Source organism: Gambusia affinis, linkage group LG07 (genome assembly GCF_019740435.1).
Source record: "Gambusia affinis linkage group LG07, SWU_Gaff_1.0, whole genome shotgun sequence".
NCBI lineage: Eukaryota > Metazoa > Chordata > Actinopteri > Cyprinodontiformes > Poeciliidae > Gambusia > Gambusia affinis.
In genome coordinates this window covers 19,828,596-19,852,414 of record NC_057874.1, presented here as the reverse complement: position 1 = coordinate 19,852,414, position 23,819 = coordinate 19,828,596, and the positions used below count along the sequence as shown (strand labels likewise).

Genomic DNA, 23,819 nt, shown 5'->3' with positions numbered 1-23,819 from the left:
TCTGGTAATATTTTATTTCTCTCTCTCAGCAGGAAGCTACATTCAGAACACGCTCACGTCCTTTAACTCTGTTCTGAGAATAAACGCAGGAAATATTGACACCCTTTGGACAAGATTTGAGGTTCTGCAGCTTGACTTATTTTAATGTACCTTAGTTTCTGAGGGTAGAACCCTGTAAAAAGGATAATATTTGTACATTTTATTACACAACCCAGTCTTGTATAATATTACATTTATCTTGAACAGTAGCCTCAGACTTCAGGGAATGTTTTTAGCGTTAACTAAGGGGCTTTAATGATCCTGGCAGGTAAATGTTTGCTTCTGTAAGACAAGAGATAAACCAGCTTTTCTCTCCTGGGATCCAGTCTTTATGCTGGGATAAGCTGACGGTCAAGTTTAGCAGAAAATATTAAAGTGGTGTCAGTCTAACTTTTTAGCAAGAAAGAAAAAAATTATTATTTTTTTTCTTCTTTAATTTCCTGAAATGTCACATTGTCCCTTTTAAAGTCTCAGACTTTTTCTCTGCTCCCTGCAGATGAAAACATCAAGACACAGGAACTCCACAGACAAATCTACTTAATATTCTTTTCTTTTTTTAGAGAAAACAGCGTGGGCTTTCGCCTGTTTTATTTACTCAGACAGAAGATACAACAAATTGGACTAAAACGTGGATCAATTATTACAGCAGACTAAAGGGGCAGGGTTGGATTATTTGTCCCCTGCTGCTACACACACACACACACACACACGCACACACACTTAAATCAGTTTATTAAACACTCAAAGAAAAGAAAGTTACATCTCATCCGCTCTGATTATCCCCTCAATTGTAGCTGAGAAGCTCTAACATCTCTATGATTATCGCTAATGTGAAAGTTTTGTTTTTTTTATCTGCACTGTTGGTCGTTTTATTTTTTTGTATTTTTCTGTTAACAGTTTATGAGCTGCAAAGATTTATGTACATGATTTTCTAAGCTGAGAAGCGTCATCTTGTTCCTCCCGTGGGCAGAAATGTCACATGCGATCTGCTTGTGCTTCAGTCGCGGTAAGAGAGCACCCAAAGGACAAACAGCGATGACATCTGCACTGAGTCTGTGTGATCGGGTCGTCTGCTGCTTTAACCGAACCGAACCGCACCGACCCGAAAGCACCGAGCCGCACTACTTAACGCATTCTGCATATGAAGGGCGTATTGATAACCACTTTAAGAGTTTGGTCAGGTAAAGATAAATATGAAGTAGAGTCCATCCCATAAATAGGTATACCAAGCCGGACAGCACATGCTTAAAGATGACTCAAAAACCTTGCAGGAAGTGAAAGTGTGTCAGCTAAAAAGAGATGAAGAAGATCTTTGGCTCGAGCCATGCTAAAAAGAAAACCAAAAAAAAACAAAAAACAATGAAATAAACACTAAAGATTATTTGTTACAACCTCCCAAACGCACACCAACGCACACATGAAACCACCTTCTTCGTTCCCTGAGCTGCTGCCGCCCACTGATTAACTGGACACGTGCCTCCTTCCTCCCACTCCCACCAGTCGAGCCTTAGCTGGGGACACAGTCGGTGGGGGGTGGGGGTGGAGGGCCGCCTACCTACGCTGAAGTCCGAAGCACAGTACAATGCAACTGGAAATAAGGCAAATACTTGAACAGAACTTGACCAAAGACGGGTTTTGGTGAGACGTGATCGCTCCCTGTGCAGCCTATAAGACAGGGGCGGGTCTTTGGGGGGCCGGGGGGGTACGAAAGGGGGGGCAGGGACACAGTGATGCAGCTCCTGTTAGAGAGCAGGAGCTTCGATGCGTCAGGTTGAACGAGCGTACTGTCAGTGGGAAAACGGAGGAGGAGGAGAGGCGACGTGAATCTATAGTGCAATGATTGTGACATAAGACTGCTAATACCCATGCTCTCTCTTCTTTAAATCGACCCCCCCAACAGCGTTACTGACAGTACTAAAGTGCTGATTGTTGAAGCCCTCAAGAGGGCTGCTGACGTTGACAACACGAACGTTCCTACAGTGAAACTTTGACGGACTTTTACAGTACACACGTGTTTGTAAACAGAACGTCTCAGGAACAAATGCATGGCTATGGTACATGTGCAACAGCAATTCCCGTATATTCATACAGTATCAACTATATTTATATTTTTTAGTTGCATTCAGTTTTAGAAAAAGATAAAAAAAAAAAAAAATCTGGCTGCCAAGCAAGAATGTGCTTATTTACTTTAAAAAAAAAAAAAAAAAAAAAGATGTTTTCCCTTAATTTTCTCTATGATTTTAAAGTACGTTCAGCTGATTAGGATGTATAACTGATTTACTTATGAGCGCATATCCCTAACCTCTCTTACTGTTCTGTTTTTCTCTGTTAATCCCGTCCCGTCCCGTAAAGGTGACTCGATTTTTTCCCACTTTTTCTCATCTCTGTAACTCTAAATGAGGTGCCCTGCGTGGCCTTGGCGAGGCCAGACTCATGCGCCAGGGTCTCACTCAGTAAAAGCTCAAGCAAACAGAGGATCAGGCAAAGGTGGGGCGCTGCGGCTGCAGGCCGGGTGCAGCCCTGCCGGGCGGGGCCGTCGGGCCCGTTAGGAGCGGTAGTCCTTTTTACTGTACGGCTTGTTCCCCAGGATGCTGTCCACCTCGTGGGTGATGGACGACGACAACTTTGGAAGAACCTGTGAACACAAACAAACATGACGTTGGAGTCATAGCCACTGTTACAAAAACAGAGAAAGAAAGCATCTTACTTTACCTGATCTGCTTATTATTTGTGCTGTAAAACACTTACAGAGTTTTATGTCAGATTTCTGACCTGCTAATGCTGATTTGTCAGATTGCTCTTTAAACAGTAGCATATAGGAGGATATAAGATCATTATGCAGAATATTAGAGGTTTTCAAGGCACGTCCGACTGGAGAGAGACCAAATTGAGATTCAAAATCTTTTCTTTGTGCCATGAGTAGCCATTAGAAACAGCTGTAACCTGGCAGACACAGAAATCTCTTATGATTAGCAAACTGAATAAAGTCCAGGTCTGTCATAGATGGCAGAATGTGCCAGTGTTCTTATCCGATTAATCGTTGGCGTAAATGATAATTACTAAAATAATCATTAGTTGCAGCCCTACTCAATATTATGAACATAATACATTAGAAATGTAGAAATTAAGTGGAAAATATATTTCTATGGACTCCTTAAAGAAAAACTAATTTACATGTGAGACTGTGTTCTAATTCTGGGTTTGGGATAAAAAGGTCTGGCAACAAGAAAACTACAAACGCCTCGGGAAATGTGAGAGTAACATTTTGAAGCCGAAATATCAAATGTACACAGTGGGAGCGGATATAGTGTGCACAAGCATAAACACAGTCAGGAGTGAAGGCAAAGCATCAAACTGGAGGAGGCGGTGGGGGGGATGCTGTTCACTGTGGGCCAGGAATAATGTGAAGAGAGCACCCAGAGCCCCACCAGTACGCAAACCCCATTAAAAGAGCAAGCCTTATCAGCAGAGAAAGAAGTGGCTGTGAGCTCGTCTCCAATCCCCTCGGCAAATGATACTGGGCTGACCTTATTAACGTGGTACAGTAAAGCAAGAGAGCGTGCAGCGGTGAGCTGCCCAGGAGGACAAGCTGCACTCGGGAGCGGAAGAACTGCCGCTTCACGCTGGAAGGCACGAATATGAATCAGATTAGATGGCCTCCGTCCCATTCTTTTGAAAAGGGAAAACTTTTAATGTGCTCTGCTGGAACAGTAAAGAAGGAAAAACAAGGAAGAAGGTTCAGCGGCCTCACCTGGATCGCTCCTATGTTCTCCATCAGCTGGTCGGTGTTGGAGGCCCCTAAAAGGACAGAGCTCACCCCCTCGTTCCGTAGGCACCACGCTGCAGGAGATCAGTAAACACTGATGACGTCCCCACCACCACACACACGCGCGCACAACCAGGGCCACATCCATGACTCACACACACAAACATATGCTGCACAACATGGCACCATTTCACAAAGTGAATCTATAATTGATCTACAGCAAAACCAGGTAAAACATTACATCACACACAGTTTTAAATAGATGTATATTAACTTTCTTCATTTTGCTTGATTGCACATATAAGAGCATCTCATACCTTGGTTCTCTGTCCTGCAGAGTCACTCAGAGCGACGTGGATACGTGTGTTGTGTAGTGAACGACACAGAGGTGTTGCCGTGTCTCGATAACACTAAATAAATTACACAAACCCGGGAAAAGCATGGTTCTGATTGAATAAGTAATCAAGCTGTTTTAACCTGCTATCTTAAAACGACACGTCTGCCAAAGATATCACATCTCCACTTATTAACCTGCAGAAATTGCCTACATATGTTCGTGAGGTTTCTGCACGTCCGCAATCAATTTCAGTATTGATCCAGCGCAGCACTCTGCATGTTTCTCAGGACATGTTGATGTGTGAGCAAATCATTCATAAAGCATTTGCTGATCTTTTGCTGATCACTGCGAGTTCTTCACGCAGAGGCTTTGGCCAGAATTTGCTTTTAATGATTTTCACTGCAAGTACTGTAAAATGACATCATAATACTAAGAACTTTTCCTTCCCTCTTCTCTGCCTCCTGCCTGTCCTTGCCAACGGGCCAAGAGAGTTTCATTACCTTAATAAAAGTTCTGCCAGTCTAATATTGGGCATGATGAGGTTGCAGCCTTGGCGATAGGCTAGAGAGGCCACCGTTCTGTCTAATTTTCAACAGCCCAAGTCACACTGACTCAAGCCACATATTGTGGATTAGCTACTGCTACCAGGCTCCTCCAGGACCCAGATATGTTGGCATTAAAACAACGAACCACAACAATCCCACCACAGAAATGTTGAAAGAGCTCAAATCAGTTTGGAAACTATCACACATCTTTAAGACGCTGCAGAGAATTTGCTATCGTATTTGCTAAACTAGAATTTATGGTGTGCGTCTTTAAATTGGTGTTTATGACAGCTTGTGTGATTTGTGGGTCTTTAAAGTTGGATGCTGTACCCAAAAATATTAACACGACGCTAAATATTACACGGGAGATTTATCTGGAGTATAACTAGATCTTCTCTTTTTATATTTTTGCTTTTTCATCTGTGTCTAAGGTTGTGTGTCTCTGCTTTATGGAAAAACTGCCAACCTATCTAAAAACAAGGTTGTGCAAAACATTTTTTTAGGATTTCATCAGTGAACTCTGTTGAGAACAAGCAGGAAACCTGACATTCTGCAGTTATTCTGGACAAATCGTCACAAAAATACCCCACTCCTGCATGGTGTGTTATTATAATTGGTAGCTGTATTATGCAATACAACTGAATGCTTCTGCAATTCAGGAGTTGTAAGCAGATTACAGCACAAAGGGAGGCAAAATGTTGCTGTAAAAATAGTGGGATTACGATTCAACACAATTCCTCCGCCAAACTGAAAATACAACCCAGAAAACCGGAACAGTCGAAGCTTTTTCCTCTGGATTTGTCATGAGTACACGATGCCTGGCGGCAGGGAAAAGACCAACAACTTAGCTTAACTTCATCCACTTGTCACATTCACTCTCTAAATCCTGAATTTAACACCTGCTTTGCCAACACAGCCTCAGGCTAAAGGCAGAATGATATCAATCACAGTTTTAATTCAACGTTGGAGTGAAAAGGACTCCACAGTGCGCATAAATCTGCTCTGCTGCCTTCAGAAGCCCAGAAAGGAGTTATGGGAATTGGCTGTCGACTAATGGGGCGTGAAACTTGATTTATGACAGTATTTTACAGAGAGGGTGAAGAAACTGCAGCGATCTAATCTGAGATTGCAGACTGAGTCTTGGATTTATTCACCTCATAGCCAACATTTGACGGTGGGGTTTCTGGCTCTGCTGCCAGCAGTGACTAGATACCTGTCACCTGTGGATTAATTTCAGGGATCCTGTTTTGATGCAGAGACTTGAAGCTGTTAAATGCTTGAGACAACCTCAGATTACTCCATGTGTTTGCATGCCATGTGTCGACATTCACATCGTCTCCGGTCTTATTAAAGGAATGAGTCAGAGACATGTTTACTGTGTGTTTACGTCCCGCGCATTCAAGATCCTATGCTGCGAGTCTTTCACACCAAGACAGACATACACGTGACAACACAACAGAGAACTCAGACAGCTGCGAGAGCGCCGCTGACCCCGGACCCGTCCGAGGCAGAGGGACGGACAGACAGACAGAAAGAGAGAGAGCGGCAGAGTGTATCTGCGTACCGATTGCGAGTTGGGGCAGTGTGCAGCCCAGCCGCTCCGCGATTGCCTGCAGCTCTTTCAACTTCGCCTGCTGACGCCGGCCCTCCTCGCTCAAGATCTTGTCCTTCAACCACTGGTAGCCCTGTTGAAAACATAGCACACCTGCTCAAAAACACAGCCCTGCTCACATCGTCGTGTCAGCAGGGCCCGTTTTTAAACACGTGACTCTGTCTTCAGCTGTCAGAGCCTCAGCCGGGGGAAACAAAGCTGCTCCTGCTCACGTTCTGTTTGTTTTTTTTTTTAATCATCACAAAGTTATGGAAATCCTGTCCTGATTACTGTACTAACAGTATGAAACAGCTGCACTTAGCTGAGGTACAAAACGTCTCAACCAGGGATGCTACTGGTCACACAGCTTAAGAGCCAGAGACACACAACATCTACAGGCAACACTGAGCCAAACAAGAAGCAGGAACAGCACAACACCAACACAAAGGGTCTGCTTCATGAACCACTGTGTGCTACACAATCCACACACACAAGACATGCCACTTCACCACAGAGGGACACAACAGTGTGAAAAATCAGGGGTTAGTATAAACAGTTTTTCCTGAATGCTCATTTCACTGATGGAAATAAATCCTGACTTCTCCCTTCATAAAAACTATTTAAAATAAACGTTAGAGAAAAACCCATCTTCTGCTTTAAAAAATTAACTCATTCAGTTGTTATTGGTGTCAGATTACAGCTAATTTCTATGTGAATATGTCATATGAATTGTGGGCATTTAAATGTACTGGGCTGGAGTCGGCTTGATGACAAACGACGTCGTAGAGGAGCATGGCGTGAAAACGGCACTGAAAACACACACAGGTACACAGTATGCAGAGCTACAGAACCTGGAAGAGACAGAGACACAATGAAACAAACGAGCTGCAACCAGTGGGGGAGGGGCGACACAGAGCAGTGAGAGTGGGCACAGATGAACGGAGAGGTCGGTGGGCAGCGGAGAGGTGCTGGGTCTACCTTCAGAGACGCCCGAGAGTACGGAGGCACCCTGCCGTCGTATTTCCCTGAGATGATCCCACAGGCCAGCGGAGACCATGTCATGGCGCCCACACCTAAAACAGAAGCAGATTACCATCATCATCATCATCATCATCATCATCAGGACCAAATTACATCAATGTGAAAAGATGTTAAAATTTGTACTTTAAGAAGTACAGATCAAACATAGAACAATTGCAACAGTGTTTTAATGGGTAGTTTTACCAACACATTCCACCACAACTGGAACTGAGAACATTTATAATCTTGCTGTGGCCTGAAATTAAAATAAATTTGACACCTCTGCAGTAGCTGAACTTTAAACTTGTATCTCAGTAATGTGAGTTGGCATGAGAGAGTATCAAGGTACAGCAATATTTTAAAAAAAATCTGATTAAATTTTTATTTAAAAAAAAAAAAACTTTTTCTAGGATTGGGCGTTTTCTTTGTTTAATGGGGATGTGGACAATGTTGCTTTGTCGTCTACACACAGCTCATCCTGCTTTCGCCTCCATCCCCCATCCAAATGGTAACGCTGCAGTTGGCCATCGTCTTCCTCTCCACAGGTTGTCAGCAGAATCTCTTCAGTGTTGGAAAGTCATTAGAATGTTACTCACCCATGTGACACTGTGCTGAATCATTTGAGACATAAAGGTTTGTGATTTGCTACCAGATTACTGAGGGACGGAGGGAGGGATAAATGTTTGTGCCACTATTTACATATAGTGTAATACCTGTAAAAAAAAAAAAAAATTGCACTTCCCATGCACCGTGTGATTTCTCCCTTTGCAGAGATCTTTTAAAAAAATTGTCTAGGACTCTAAGACTGCATCTTTATTATTTTGAACATAAAGACGAACAGTTCTCACCCTTCTCCAGCCTTTCACTGCATTCTGTCAGTCAGATGCATAAATGCATCACACTATTGGCTTTTGCTCCAGAGAGAAAGGGGGGAAAAATAACTTTCCAGCATCATTTCATAACAAATTTACTGCAGTACGATACATAAATGGATCACCAGAAGGGCTAAGCTGTTTTTGTATAAAAATCTAAATTGTGTGATCAACATGATTTTTTATTTGTTATTTTAGTGTAAGACTTAAAACAGTTGCAATTTGGTTTCAGAATAAAAACTGAAACCAGCTACATTACATCTTGGAACCTGTTCTACTACGAGGCTCGTATCTCCTCAGGCTGAACTGAGTGGACGACAATGGAAACAACTGCATGTGTTCAACATGAAGCAAATAATAATAAATCTACTGCACATGCACCCAATTTACCATTGCAAAAAATCAATACTTCATCTAGAGCAAGAAATGCATCAGTGCTCACCTATCTTATGGAAAAGCTCAGGCAGCTGCACCTCCACTTTCTCCCTCTGGAACATGTGGTACTCTGCCTGCTCGCATATAGGAGGAATCTGGTTAAACTGCCGCGCCACAGAGTACGCCTCCTAAAGGAAAACAACAAATACACCAAATCATACTGAGGTAATAAAATGAGGAAAACAACATGATCCCTAATTCTCCTTCATGTTGATCTGTTTTTCTGTCTTCTCACCATTATTTCCATTGGGCTCCAGCGGGATGTTCCCCAGTACATGGCCATGCCTTGGTTTATCACATGGGTCATTGCTCTTACAGTTTCTGCAGAAACACGTACAAAAACACCATGTGCTCTCCATGTTGTGCTCCACGATGCAACATAAACATCGTTGACTTTTAATGGTACAAAAAAAAACCCAGTTTGTTATCATTTGCAATCCAAATATCCCAGACAATTCGGGAGGGAGGTGGAGAAGGTGATTATGTTAATTAGAAGCCAGAGAATCCTGATGAGCGTGACATCTGTTCTTAACAAGGCAAGACTTGAATGACATTCACGTTAATATTTACAAGGATCTGTTTTAAATTTGAAGCGTGCAACATGAAACGGGAGCCAAGTGACATGAATAGGAGATGACAGCCATACGTTCACCAGTTCAGATATTTAATCGTGCACAAAGTGGGCTGACACACGGGATGGAAGCTTACGTATTTTCAGCATGGAGGGTTAAAAATACGCCAGGGATGATTATTTTTCCTCCCCTTAATATGCATGGGGAATATTTAAGAAATTTATCTCAACGTATTGTGTCTCTACATTACTATATTTTATTTAAAGGTAGAAATTTCCACTTGGAGTCAGATCTGACGCGTGCTAAATGAAATCTCCCTTCACCCGGCTCTAATTTCCGTCTCTTCGTTGGGTGGGGTGACAGTTTGTTTTGTGTGTGAGGCTGCGGAGCAAAACATGAAACGGGTTAGATAACGATCGGGCTTCCCAGACAAGAGCACAAGCGCGGGAGTGTAATAAAAAAAAGATTGCATCAACCCCTCAGTAATCCTGCATCCATCTATTAAATTTATGGATGCCCTGCTTCTGAGAAATCGGCCCTTTCTATCATCCGGTGGCTGCATGGCTTAGGAAAGTTCTTCTGATGTGAAAGAGGAGCCGTTAAACCTCCTTTTTCACCCTGTTTACCCCCTCAGCTACCACCAAAATAAAAGCACACCGGAGGGTTTAACCACTGTAAACTCACGAGTAACCTTGAAGCTATCCATATGAAGAAGTCGTAACAAGGCAGATGGGCAACAAAGAATATTTAAAAAAAATGAAACTATTTTTCAGAAATAAGACAGAGTAGAAGATCCCAGACGCAGTGAAGCCTCAAGCCTGAGGCACAAAGATGACCTCAGGCTCAACTTTAACCCTAAGAGGAACTGTTACTGCTGCAGCAGATGGGCACTGGGCGTCCAGCTGAGCCCACACACAGTTAGCAACTCTGCCATTTAAAGGTCTCCAGCATCAGCATCTATCATCATTCCGACTGTGGAGGTGGAAGCACCCGGACCACAGGAAGCGTTTAAAAATAGACGTTTCAGTTACAGGAGGATTGTACATCCAAGTCCTCGCACTGCAGTAGTCATAGAGACGAACAGGAGGCTGTTTTTAATATGTACATATATATGTATATATAAAATTAAAAAAAAAACGGAAAATAAAAACCAAAATAAAGCGATAAATCCAATGAGACAAACAGAATTACCTTCCATAGGTGTGTTGGGGTCGGGTCTGTTGGCGAAAACCACATCCACGTAGTCTAGCTGCAGTCTTTCTAAAGAAGCTTTTAAACCTGAAAATAAACCCCACACTAAGTCTCTGCTCCCACATCTACAATGTTCAAGTGCATGAGCAATAATAGGGAGGATATTCTCAGCTTAACACAGTTATTGTTCCAAATGCAGCTTTGATTCCCTCAACCTGAAGCTGCTAATTAGGAAGTTATTCATCATTTTTAATCCAATGACATGCTGCAACGACGCTTACCTTCTATAATGTGTTTTCGAGATAAACCTCTTTCAGTCTCTGCTCTGTAAAAACACAAGAAACAAACTTTGGATTATTAATAGTTATTGGGCATTTCTGTCGCTTGCTGCCTTCTGGTTAACCCAAAAAGCTACTGGTTCAACTCCTGAGATGTTTAGATGGCCGATCACCAGAACGCCCAAATAATTAATCAGTGAACATGTGCTAGCTAAGCTTGTGTTACGTCATAGGGAGCAAAATGGAGAAAAATGTTCTGCACACTAAGAACTCAGAACGTTTCAGTCTGAAGGTGCATCTCAATAAATTAGAATAATATTAAAAAGTTGTCTCTCGAAAAGAGAGACAACAGCTGTGTACTCTGCAGTCTTAAGTAATTTTTAGGTCTAAACATGACCATCATGTAACAATTCTGAATTAGAAATACTTCTTAAAAATATTAGGCAACACACTATTTTTCTTAGAAACGCAATATATCACTGGGTATAATAAATACGGTATCTTCGCGTTTCCCTTTTTAAATTGACTTACTTAAATCAATATACTTTTCTGTGACATTCAACAAATCAAAATTTTTCAGATATTATTGCAACTGCAATGAATCAAGATTCAGTATTCTATTATTTCCTTTATGTTTTAAATAAAGCCAATTAGAGCTTTCTCGTTTTTCTTGACGTTATCATACAGTGAGAATCTCCTGGTGCTGACAGAACATCATTTCATCCTTTGTGAAATATGAGATTCCAGCTTTACTGAAAAGAACCTGACAACAGATGACACATGATCCTATTACCAGAGGGGGCATCGGCACTGGGTGAGTCAGGAGAAATTACACAGGGAGATAGTTTTTCACTCGGCATCCAGATAAAAACTTACTTTCCGCCCCAGAAGATCTTCGTTGTTATCACCAGACTGGAGCGTCTAAAGATGGAGAATGACAGCACATCTGTTAGAACAGCTGCCACACGAACTTGCTGAGAACAGAAAGACAATAACTAACACAGAAGAGGAATGTGTTTAACCCACACAAGACACAGGTCTTATATTGGAGCACACACTATAATAGATGACATAAACACATCCTTAGGAGAATAATGCTTTCATACTTTATTATTTGCTGCATCGACGTGTGCAGGAGTAGACCTCGATTTCATACAACCTACAAATGCTAATCCCAGATCGACAAGATGTTAATCCATTATTCAGCCTCATTGAGAAGGAACACTCGAGTCACGGCCCGGGTTAATCTTGTGTTTTGTGGACTGAGACCTTGCTGTTCCGGATCACAACACACACATTACACAACCTCCTATTATTATGTTAGAGAAAAAAGATGAAACAAGATATGCTGGTGGGCAGCGACGGAAATTTAAAAACACCAGAGTAGATTAAGGTGTGCCTTGTACCTCCATCCTTTCTTCTTTATGATGTTCCCGAGAACCACCTCCGCCCTGCGAAGCAGACGGAGACAAGCAGATTAGATAAAAGATAATGCTACGATGATGGGAGCGTTAAGGTTGGATTTCTGGATTAAAAGGAAGCAGTCTGGCTCTGAGTGCTCACAATAAGAGGGGAGGCTTAAGTTCTAAGGAACACCAGTTAAAGATTTGATGGTGTGAATCAGCAGGCAGGTCAGAGTTGGTGGGGCCGGAGCCACCACTATGTGGCTCATTAACAGCTGAAGGTTGTGCTAATGAGTGACATTATGATCAACATGGGGCTCATTAGGGCCGGGCAGACAGCGGTCCCTGGGATGTCTCTGCAGTCCTCTCGCTCTGACAAACAACGAGATGCCACCTGGCTGCTCCGTTTTATACAAAAAGACTTTAGGACACTGAGGTGAACAGAGACAACTGAAGTTGGAAGCTGTGACCAACTTCAGTTGTCACAGTGCAGTGAGTTTGCATCAAACACCCAGAGCAGAGAGACGCTCTGACAGGCACTCAAGGCAAAAGTTTAGATGAGTTTCAACAGAAAAATGAGATCAGCACCAGGTTTGATCAGTTTTGATGCATGACGATGGAAACATGCAAACAAAAACCTGCATTATTTTTACCCATTTTTTTTTTTTTTATTTACAAAAATGGCCCAGAATACTATGATCCCTGCTCCTCCAGTTATAGCACAGAAGGTAAAGAGCAACAAAGGAGTTAAAAGTGATCAGAGTCCTGCAACACAGTGACTACATCAGAATGAAAACCTCCTCAGAGCTGAATTATATCTGCTTCTTACTGTGGCTCCAATAAAAGTGTGTCATGCAATCAGAAAGTTGTGGGTTCGATCCTGCCTTCCTTTCTTACCACATGTCAATATGGATGTCAGTCTACTCTTGGGCGATGCAGTCAACCCGAAGTTGCTCACCTATCAGTAATTTGGTATGAATGTGATTCCTGCTGAGTGATTGCAGAATGGTGTGTACTGCCGTCAGAGGTTGGTATGAATGCTAAGTAGCCTCTGTCCATTTTTCTTTTTTACATTACTGATAATTTATAAAGTGTTTACAGTCAAAATATCAACAGGATTGTAAAATATAAATTCTTCATAAGAGAAAAAAAATCAACATAATGACTGGTGGACATTGACTGAACAACATTTATATGAAATAAGAAAATTAATTTCATGAGCTCTAGAAGACATAAACACAATTCATATTTAGGCTTGATGTAAATATTAAAGTTTACAATGCACGCATCAGTTTTACAACAGTTTACATCAATTAAACCAATAAAAAAGCAGTATCTGATAGTTTCCAGGCGTTAGTTACTCTGTTAGTATTCTGTGTTTAGGGGTCTAATTACCCAGCCCAGGGTTTATAGTTCTGCTTCTATGAGGCAGCTCATTTTATTGATACTAGTTGAAGGATTTTACCCATGTGAAAATGTTTATGCTTTACAATTCCCAAATACTTTTAAATCAACATTTAAATCGTAACAATAGCATGGCAGGATAAAACAAAACATTCCAAATAGATGTGGCTTTCTTAGTCAGTCAACATAGTAATAAACTAATAAAGTTGAACTCTGCTTCTCTTTTGTTTGTCTGGGGGTTTCTTTCTATTGTTACCCTGCTTGAGTGCTTTTTATTATTCAAACGATTACTTGTTTGTTGGTTACTTACTTAAGATCAGTGCTATAAAACATTTAAAACATTCTCTTGCCTGCTCCAGTTATGGCGGCACATCCAAACATCATCAACCCGACCTCTGCTTTAGCTGTGCTGCTGCTTCACATCCAGCCAGCTGGACCCACATATTTTCAGGAAAAAAAAAAAAAGAAAAATGCAGAAATTCTGCCTGTGTGAGCTTACAGTAACAGTGTGTGTCTCCCACACATAGCTGGAGGGTTGCCCTAGTGTAAAGTGAGTGATTTGAGTGTCCAAACATAAGGCGCAGTTTGCCTTGAGCATGCTGGCTTTCTGCAGCCAGCCATTAATTAGTTTTTTATGCTGCAGAACCGATGCCACACGAGCTTGCTGATAGAGGGAGCCGTGATATAATGCTGCGTGTTTCATGGATGAATAAGACTGTATTGCTTTGAGATTTCCCCATAATTGTGCAGCCGATTCGTCACCCGTTTTGCACATCAGCCATTTTCAGTGCATTCAGCAGGAAAGAAGCCATAAAAGAGAATGCTGCTCTGAACATTTCTTTCAGACTTTTATATACTCAGACCGTGTGTGTGTTTACTGATAACTGCGGCAACAATGTTTAGTTGCGTATTTCTTCTGAAAAAGAGTGGCGTTTGCACTGGTACAGAAAAGCTAGTCAGTTACGACAATAAACAAATAAATACAAGAACTCATCCACCTTTATCATAAACAAATACATTCCAAATTGTGGTTTTAAAGTGATAAAATATTTTAAGAGTATATATCGGCACTGCAGATATTCATGTGATGTGATTTTTGTTTTCTAAAGCTACAATAAGCAGCCTAACGTCAAGCTAGTCTGCACAAGCTACAGTACAGTATCAACATTAAAGCAGCTGACTCTGCAGCCAACTCATCCTCCGGCTTCACATGAAAGCCTTTTCCACACTCGTGTGCAAAGTGTGTTCAACTCTTTTGCGTGCGTGTGTGTCATGTAAGCTCCTCGGTCCCGTCAGGATTAACACCTGTGCAACAAATGCTGAGCTGCTGTCACACAAACGCTCTCACATGCCAGATTTGTCTCTGTGTTTAACTGCAGGTTGTTGTACAGATCAAAGACAGAGGAGGGACTGCGGCTGTGTCAAAGATCAACTTTGTGCTCGTTTTCCTGGTTCTGACAGAAAACAACACGGAGAGGTGACGTGCATCAGACACAAGCCACAAAGGACTTGGGGGGGAAAAAAAGGATTGATGATTCAGTGGTTGTCCTTATTTCTAATCCTAAATATTCTGCTGATGCATCTTTCAAAAACAGAGCAGATAGCAACAAATATTCTTAGGGGATTAAAAACGGACATGCTGCAGTTAATCGTATATGCTGTTTGCCAAGGATAATCCCTTAGATTATTTCAAAGCCTCCGAGTCACTACAAAACCAGATTAATCCATAATGGAATTCAAAACATATCAGACCTGAGGCAGAGAGAGGCAAGAGGGGTTAAAACATCATCACCGCTCGTCTTCTAAACAAATAATTATTTTATTTCATACAAAAAATAGAGACCCATTAATGGGTTCTGGAGGCTAAACAACAGTATTTCACACAAAAATCTTTGAAAATATTTTAATGTTGGTAAGAAAAGCAGTTAGTGGCGCTAACTACTAACTCAATACTCAAGGAGAGGGTGAACTAAATAATTAAGATGCATTAAAACATCAAAAAACAAACATAATGTGACAGAAATGGAGCAGTTATGTTTTATTAAATATGTTTGTAGTCTTTTTGCTTGTTCGAATTTTTTATCTCTCCGCTGATGGTAAAGTTTTCAACCATGTGATTTACACGAGCTGCACTTTTTGGGAATTTCTGCCACCTGAGTGAAAAAAACTGAAGATAACAGAAGAGACATGAGTTGAGTTGAGAAAACTTGTCAGTAAGGGTGCAGTGACATCCTATCGGCTGGAGCTTTAGATGGTGCTATAAAATACATATGGCCAGATTACTTGTCCTTTGTCACCAACACAATGTTTGGCTTGGCTGTTCTCCTAAACAAGGTTACAAAACCAAAAGGCACATGGTACGTCTGGAAAAGCTGCAGAGATGAACAGCTCAGGTGGGATAATATTTTGACAGGACAGTTATTGCACCAATCTGGCCTTGCTATGAGCAAGTGGCAAAATCACTGTTAAAAGAAAGTCACACCAGGTTGTTTTTGCCTCAAGCCATGTAGGGGACAGACAGCAAACATGTGGAAGGAAGTACAGGAGGAATGAGCAAAAATATACCAAACACCACCTTGCAGCTATGATTGCAGCAAACAGTGGCTGCACCAAATATAGCCTCAGGACTAAATGCAGTTGTACACACAGATCTGTATTTACTAATTTGGAAAATATCCTTCCACTTCACAATTACGCACTGATTTTTAACGCAGAAAATCCTGGAAAAATAGATTGAAGTTTGTGGTCCAACTAAATTTTCAAGTATGAATAAATACTTTTTACAAAAAATTCAATGCAATTCTGTAGTAAAACTCAAGCTTTTTCAAGTCTTAAGGTATCCATTTCCAGCTTTGAAAATAATCCAGTATAGAGACCTTGATGTAAGCAACTTAGCTAGGATTTTTAATCCAAAATTAGTTTAAAGTATTTATATATACAAGGCTATATCATGATTTTATTTCTGGATAAGTGCAAATATGGATAATTTATGAGTAATGAAAGTGCAGCCAGTGGTTTTGATTGTCTGAGGTGCCACTTCTGGTTCGTGGTTTTTCCCTGTTTCTTCCCTTTTGGCAGTGGAAGTAAAACCTGCACATTAATAAACAGGTCATATTATTCTTTTAAGAAAGACCAAGAACTCCAAAAAAGATTGAGATTTTGTAAAATTGCTGGGTTTCATTGCAGACAAAAATGTATTAAGGTTTGAAGGTCGGATAACTAGAGGCTAATGGAGTTCTGTTCTTGCAAAGTGCAGTTCCAATTTTCTTTCTTGATTGCCGTAAAAAAAGAAAATTTTGTCCTTCAAAAGACTTTTCTTAAATAAAAGTCTTACTAGTTTTTTCAAAGCCCAACTGAAAGCAGAGTAATTTTTAAATCCTAAAAAGTTAAAAACTACTTATCTGGAATGATTACAGTTTGCAAAATTGCACCTGTTCTCATTTTTCTTTCCTGATTTGTTTTTATGATAAAATATTGTCCACATTTGTTTAACTAAAAAGCCTGGCAGGAACATCTAATCATAACTGATTACTTGAGAAGCAAGCCCAGGTGTATTTTAGGTGTAAACTGGTCTCTTTGACCTGTAATCAGAGCATATTTTTAGCAGGAGGCATGAACAGAATATTTATGAACTGCAGAGAGGGAGACAGATTGCGTTCATGCAATGATAAAGAAAGTTTTTTTTATTACTACTGCACAAATTAAATATATTATATCTTCATGACTCACACCTGACATGAAGAGTGAGCCAGTGAAGTCTCTGTACTTTGAAGATTCACAATCTATCAGCAACTAGAACCTTGTCAATGTTTGCTGTCACAGCGATACAGGATATACTCACTTCCCAGCAGCGTAGACCTCCGCTGTGTCAAACAGATTGATGCCATTTTCATAGGCCAGAGTCATCAGCTGCTCTGCCATCTGTTGATAGAACAAGGGGTAAAAAACAGACAGGGGGGCAGGATGAGCCGATGTGAAGCATTACAGCGTCTTAATTATTCATCTGCCTTCCCAAGACTAAAGATGGGTACATTGTCACTTCATAAGGTGAATTATTTGGCTATCAGCAGCAGATTTACAGTAAGAAGGAGGTAAAACTGGGTTTGCTGAGCATTCTGGGAAAGGAAACTTCACTGTGAATGTTTTTAATCTCAAGCTTTGACGGATCCATCTGCTCTCACCTCATCTGTTATCTGTCCACCGAATGTCACCCATGTTCCTGCAGAGGGTGACAAGGAGGCAGGGCCACGTCATGAACACACACTAATAAATAGGTAAGAAGTGATGGCATATATTCTAAACATATGACCATATTCTACAAGAAACAAGATCAAACCCCAAAAAAGTTAAACTGAGGTAGCAATAAAACCAATAATACTTTTTAAAGTAGTTCCAGTAATTCAGGTTTTATTATATATATTCATCATGCACAAAAAGATATGTTGAAAACATTAATTTATTCAGTATTTTTAATACAGAAATGTTGTTGTAACCAAGTAAAGGTCTAACCCTAAAACTAACCCTGCTGACTTAAGAGTCGACCAGAAGACAGTCACTAGAACCTTCCATCTGAAAGGTAAAGCCACAAAAGTTCAAATATGCTGGTTCACACAGTGGGGTAGCTGAGGATATTACAGGAAGTTTCAGTGGAAGGAAAATCTCTGTTCAAAAAAGTGCACTAGCAGCAGGAAAAAAAATGCAACCTTGACTTAATTGTGAAGAGATTAGTAGAGTATGTTGCAGCTGGAGTCAGTGCTTCCTGCTATGTATACTGTTGCAATGCTCATAAATAATTAGTGCTCGATTCTTGTGTTGAGCCATTCGTGAACAACACAAAATGTCAAAGGAAATGCATTTCTTCTTTTAGCAACCTGGGCTCCAGTAATACCTCTGTAATGCCACGGGCTTTGTGCCTCAATGTTACAATGTATCAATGCAGTAATTCATAGAACTGAGATTGAGTGCGTTTTGCAGATAGATGCTAATATTTCTCTTGAAATCTTTCTTTTTATATTGGTTTTATGTAATATGAAAATTTTCAGGGAAGCCCACCTTTGGATTTACTATTTTTTAGCTGTGAGAAACAATCATCCCAAATATAGATGGTTTTTATGTCTCTGCATACCGATTCTACATAATATGTGCATTGAATTACTGATATGAATAAACATTTTGAGGAATTTCTTTGTCATTACAATGCCGTGTGCTAAAATAGCACATGATGTAAAATGTCAGCTTAAAAATGTTCAAGGTTTGAGCAAATTATTCACTTTCTGAAGTAGCAGTGGTGCCTTCTTTTATAAAGGTAATGTAAGAAATAAAGCAGAAAGGTTATTAGCTTTGCACATAAATTCATCGTGTGTGCTACTTTTCAGATCGTGTCATGATCTCACCTAATCCAAGGCAGGACACCCGCAGGCCAGACTTTCCAAGGTTTCTGTCAAAACAGAGAAATAAATTCACATTAATGTTAAGCTGAGGTGGCAGTGATTTGTGAAGGTTTTGTGCTCCAAAGGCAGCTTCAAGGAGCAATGTAAATCTTTTTTTTGTTGGTTTTTTTTTTGTTCACAGTGACTGGGTAGTACATACTGTAGGTAAGCAAGTACGGCAAGAAAATAAATTTTTCCATATGCTTCTGCAGTCATTGGTTTTTATTGCAGTTGGGGCTTGCAGACGCAGAAGTTGAAAAACAAAAAAACAAACAGAACGCTGTATGGATTTGGAGTGAGCGTGCATCTTCTGCAGCACTGACAATATGTGTGTGCGGGGTGTGAAGTGTCAAGGAAAATCAGAAGGGAGGGGGGAATGGCTCTTAAGCAGGCCCACCAAGACATCCAGAGAAATTTCTCTCAGCCTCCCTGTGACTAAAATCCCTTTCAGCTATGAGCAACTTTGACTGCTCAGAACAACTTGCTTCTGAAAGCCGCTGTATCTGAGCCAATCAAAGCCCGGACCAACCCTCCTGGTGACATTCACAGCTTGGATTCTTGCAAGCTTTTAAAGATTCTTCTGATGTCTTTTCCTTCCCGTTAACATTCCAGGATGTTAGAGTTATGACGGAGCAGAAGCAAACTCTCTTTTAAACTGATTTAGAAAGGACTCACAAGTCTACATCCACATCTGATATAAAAGAAAGATCCCAAAGGTGCTGAGAATAAAATATGAAGTTTGTTACTCTTGCTTAACAGTGAATAAGTGAATAAATAAATAAAATAAAATAAAATAAATAAATAAATAAATGTAAAAAAGTGCCATGAGGGATGATGTAACATGCAGGAGTGAAAGTTGGTATGTGGGATGATAACTAAAATAATCTGTTTAAGGCTGGCAGTATATTGCAGTGTAGAGAGGGAGACAGAAATGTGAGCATGTGAATCAGAACAGATTTTTGAGTTTGAGGATGCTGAACCGTCACTCTGGTTTAATTTCAAATTCTCAACAGTGTCATAACAAGAGGCTTAAATTCAGGCTGCAAATAAACCAAATATGTAAATATTAGCATTTAAATGTTGATTATGATAATAAGGTTTTATTATTGATAAATGCATATTTATCAGTAATACAATTAATATGATCGATTTTACTGTAGCATTAATCAGTCATGGTAGACTACACACGCATGTTTACTTGAAAACATCCATATTTTGCACCATTTCTGCTACCGTTTGCAACACTATACAAGAACATTCAGGGAGGGCCTATGTATTTTTTTGTACTAATCCTAAATTGTGAACCAAAGAATCACATTCCTATTAATAAAATTTATTCATATTCTTGAGTATTAATTGCACGTTCACCATAAATATCATGGTACATAAAAGTTAAAAAAAATCTCCAAAATAAAAAATCTTTCAACCTGTAGCAGTAGCAGCAGAGCTTTTCCTGAACATCCTGAAGGCTTCTATACTTCTTATCTCTAATTTGAATGTTTGTAAATATTTTAGTCACAAAAATAATGGCATGGACGCTAATACATAGCATCAGAAGTATTAAGGTAGTATTTACAGATGGTGAGCTGCGAGTAGCAGGTCAGCTGATCAGCTGGCAGGAGGAGGATGGATTCCTCAGCAGAAAGCCAGACCTATTAACTCATGTCTTATACTTGGGTCACTGTATGCAGAGTAGAACAGGAAAAATGAATAATCTGCACAATAAGCACATTTTCTAAAATAATATTTAGAAGGTATATCCTATATTTTTTGTTGAATCTAAGCATCAAATCAAAATACATAAATGACACTTTTAATAGTTATAAACGCAACGATAAATGTGTTGGATTATTTCATGATAAGAACGAATATTAAAATACAAACTATTAGTTTTAGAATTTGTTTATATTTGTGATATACTTTTAAAGTTTTGAGAATCAGATTCTGGCACATTCACTCGGGAAACATCAATAAGCAGCTTCATGCAGCAGTTTTCACTTTGAATTTTTAAATAAAACTCAGATGAAAGTTTCCACAAGTCAGATTTGTTTTGCTGTTCCCTTATTTCCCGTCTAATTCAAAACTACTACTCCAATGAAACATCATAGGACCCTTCACATAAGCACGTTTGCATGAAAAGAAATGCAGATCAATTGAAATCAGGAGGTCAGCAATCAGAATAAACCAGAATTGGGCATTGCTCATCTCTCTGAACTAATCAGTGGCAGCTGATTCATGAGCAGGACGACTGGAAGAAGTGCACAAAGTTTTCTAAAAAAAAAAAAAAAAAAAAAAAAAAAAAAAATCCAAAGAAGCATTTACAGACTTTCCAGACAATCTAATATAGACACTAGAAAACACAGTTCTGCCCTTGCCATTACTCCCATCTAAGGATACCTTTTCATAGGCACATTGTTCTCTTGGATATTTGATTAGAACGGTCTTGGTTTGCTTTGTACTGCTGCAGTGGCCCTTTGCTACAGTGGGGTCAGGTTCCAGGTGAGGCTCAGCAGAGAGAAGCCCTTACAGTAAAGTCATCTCTCTGACATCCTTCTCAATAAGAACAAAGTAACGGCTGTACATTAGTATAAAAGTTAAGTGCTTCCAAATTTTTGCATATTACATCACATTTTTACCGTTTATTTTATTTTTTTAATCACACTTCATTAAGGCAATATTGGCTTGTAAATGGTTACTTAATAATTTAGTAAACATAAGGTTGTTTATTTGAAGAAGAACTGTAGAAAACAGTAAACTTACTAAGAGGTGTTGGAAATGAGCAGATCTGAAATGAAAACTTAACATCTCAAGAAATATGACACTGAAATGATCAACAGAGAGGGACCAGACTGGAGGTGCAGATTTTGAGCAAAATGGCACATAACCTAGGAGGTTAGTCCACGTCTTAGCATTGGTAATGATTTTCAGACAGTTTGGGGTTTAACCTGCCAAAAATGTTTTCGATCATTCATTTTCTCTGCTCATCCACACTGAACCCAATCTACTTATCTGACCAGTCTAGTCTACTCAGGTTTGATTGCCGCACACAGTGTACACACATAGAGGAACAGCTGGATCACAGCCAATCAGAGGAAAGGCTCCCACGCTTTACTTTCTCTAGTTGGTTTGGGCAACAATATGGAGCTAATTTACATTTGTTGATGAACCACAGCAAAGATGGACACACATAATGATAAAAAACTAATTCACAACTATGCATAAACCCTACTAATGATAACTTGATCAGTTATTTGCCAAATCAAAATGCAATAACTCCAATAGATGAGTTAATCTGGCCTATTGTTTCACAGAAAAACAAATCGGCTCAAAAATAGCTGACAATTTAATTAATACTACCAACCTGAAAGTTTATCAAGTAATAAAATAAAAACAAAAAATATATATTTTTTCTTGGAGTACCATCAGTCCTTTAAATATTCTACACAGAGGAGAAGCATTGCAGATCTTAGATTAATATCACTTTTGTTATTTAGACACCTTGACTGTACAGATGAGAAGTGATGGCTCAAGTGGCCAAAGATAGTCGAAGCATTTTGTCGAAAGGAAGTTGTGATGAGGCCATTTTCATTCGATCTAGGATCTATTTCACTACTGGGATAAACGCATTCAGTTACTAAGAGATTAAATGGTCTGTGACTTTATAAGGACAATATTCCTGAGTGAATTATTGAATACTTTTGAGCTTGCATTACTTTAGTGATAATCTAAGCCCACTGCTGCACTTCAGAGCAATCATTTGTATGGAGTGATGACTGCATATTTATATCAAGCACAGATCTGCAGCTTTACAAATTAAAGTGTTCTCTAGTGAGAGCTAAAGGCCACAAGTCGCTGGAGTCTTACAGAGGCTGTGTAGATGTCAGGATGAAAAACGAGCAAACATTAACGAAGCTGGAACACGTGGAGGGATATGTTCACCAATAACCAACTGAAGTATGAACAAAACCTCATTTACCTACAAAGGTAACCCTCTTTTTAAATGGGTTTTCTTCAATTTAAATTAATGCAACAGAGAGAAGAAAAAACAACTAAAACATTTTGGTGATATCAGAAAATTGTCTTCTCACATAGATAATTACAATTAGACACAATAGCTGTGAATACATTAAAATGTTAAAATGTCATTGTTGTTTGCTTCTGTTTTTAAATGAAAAGCAATTTTCAGCTTTCCACCTTGAGGTTTTAATCGGATTTCTCTGTTGGGTGACCTTCTTTTGTAGCTGTGGACAAAGACTTTGTTCTCCGTCAGATCAAAGCCCAATATGGATTTGTAAGTGTCAGATTTGACAGGAGGAGAAGGAATAAGGAGATTCTTTCCAGAGTTGAATTGAGAAGAATAATTTTACATTTTTGGAAATATGCTAATCCTCCTTTTAATGGAGACTTGATACCTCTCTGTGTCGGTGCGCCGTGGAGGAAGCTGTTGAAAAACCAGGAAAAAAGATTTGCAACCCATTAAATAACTAACTGTAAGACATTTGACTTTATGCTTTTAAAGTGAAGAAAATACAAGTTTTATTCTTCAGTGTGAAACTTGGACAGTTTCAGGTTTTTAAACGGGTGTTAGGGAAAGTATTTATTGCATGAGTAGTCAGTGTGTTATCAGCAGCAGGCAGTGGTCAGAGCGCTGTCAGTTCAGAAAATGAGGAAGAAATTCAAGTTGGGGAAGAAAGCTCCATGAACAGCAGAAACTGGATAACTTATGTATCACACAACCTCCACAGTTACAGAAAGGTTAGACCAATTCAGAGCTTTTAGCACATTGTCAGAAAAGGGCTCAGTTTGTCACCACTTTGTTCTCTGAAGAATGTGTTGCTATGTGTCACTGGTTGCACGCTGGGTTTGCAGCATGCCTCGCCACAGATCAGTTGTAGTAGAAATTTCACACGATTCTACTCCCCAAATATTAAAAGTTA

At 39.8% G+C, this 23,819-nt stretch overlaps 1 protein-coding gene across 4 annotated transcripts in view; it reads right to left on the bottom strand.

Annotated features, from left to right (window-relative positions):
• Positions 1–585: 585 nt before the first annotated feature.
• The window catches only part of kcnab2a (potassium voltage-gated channel subfamily A regulatory beta subunit 2a), a 91,360-nt gene continuing 68,126 nt past the window's right edge, over positions 586–23,819 (bottom strand). For all 4 annotated transcript variants that reach the window (XM_044123472.1, XM_044123473.1, XM_044123471.1 and 1 more), the window contains 13 exons: positions 18,847–18,890; positions 17,635–17,672; positions 17,295–17,374; positions 12,053–12,097; positions 11,523–11,567; positions 10,650–10,693; positions 10,369–10,455; positions 8,841–8,926; positions 8,613–8,733; positions 7,257–7,351; positions 6,252–6,372; positions 3,791–3,879; positions 586–2,674 (listed from right to left, as the gene is read on the bottom strand). In XM_044123472.1, the coding sequence (XP_043979407.1) occupies positions 2,585–2,674; positions 3,791–3,879; positions 6,252–6,372; positions 7,257–7,351; positions 8,613–8,733; positions 8,841–8,926; positions 10,369–10,455; positions 10,650–10,693; positions 11,523–11,567; positions 12,053–12,097; positions 17,295–17,374; positions 17,635–17,672; positions 18,847–18,890 (985 nt within the window). In that variant the 3' untranslated portion in view covers positions 586–2,584. The remainder of the gene's footprint in view (positions 2,675–3,790; positions 3,880–6,251; positions 6,373–7,256; positions 7,352–8,612; positions 8,734–8,840; positions 8,927–10,368; positions 10,456–10,649; positions 10,694–11,522; positions 11,568–12,052; positions 12,098–17,294; positions 17,375–17,634; positions 17,673–18,846; positions 18,891–23,819) is intronic.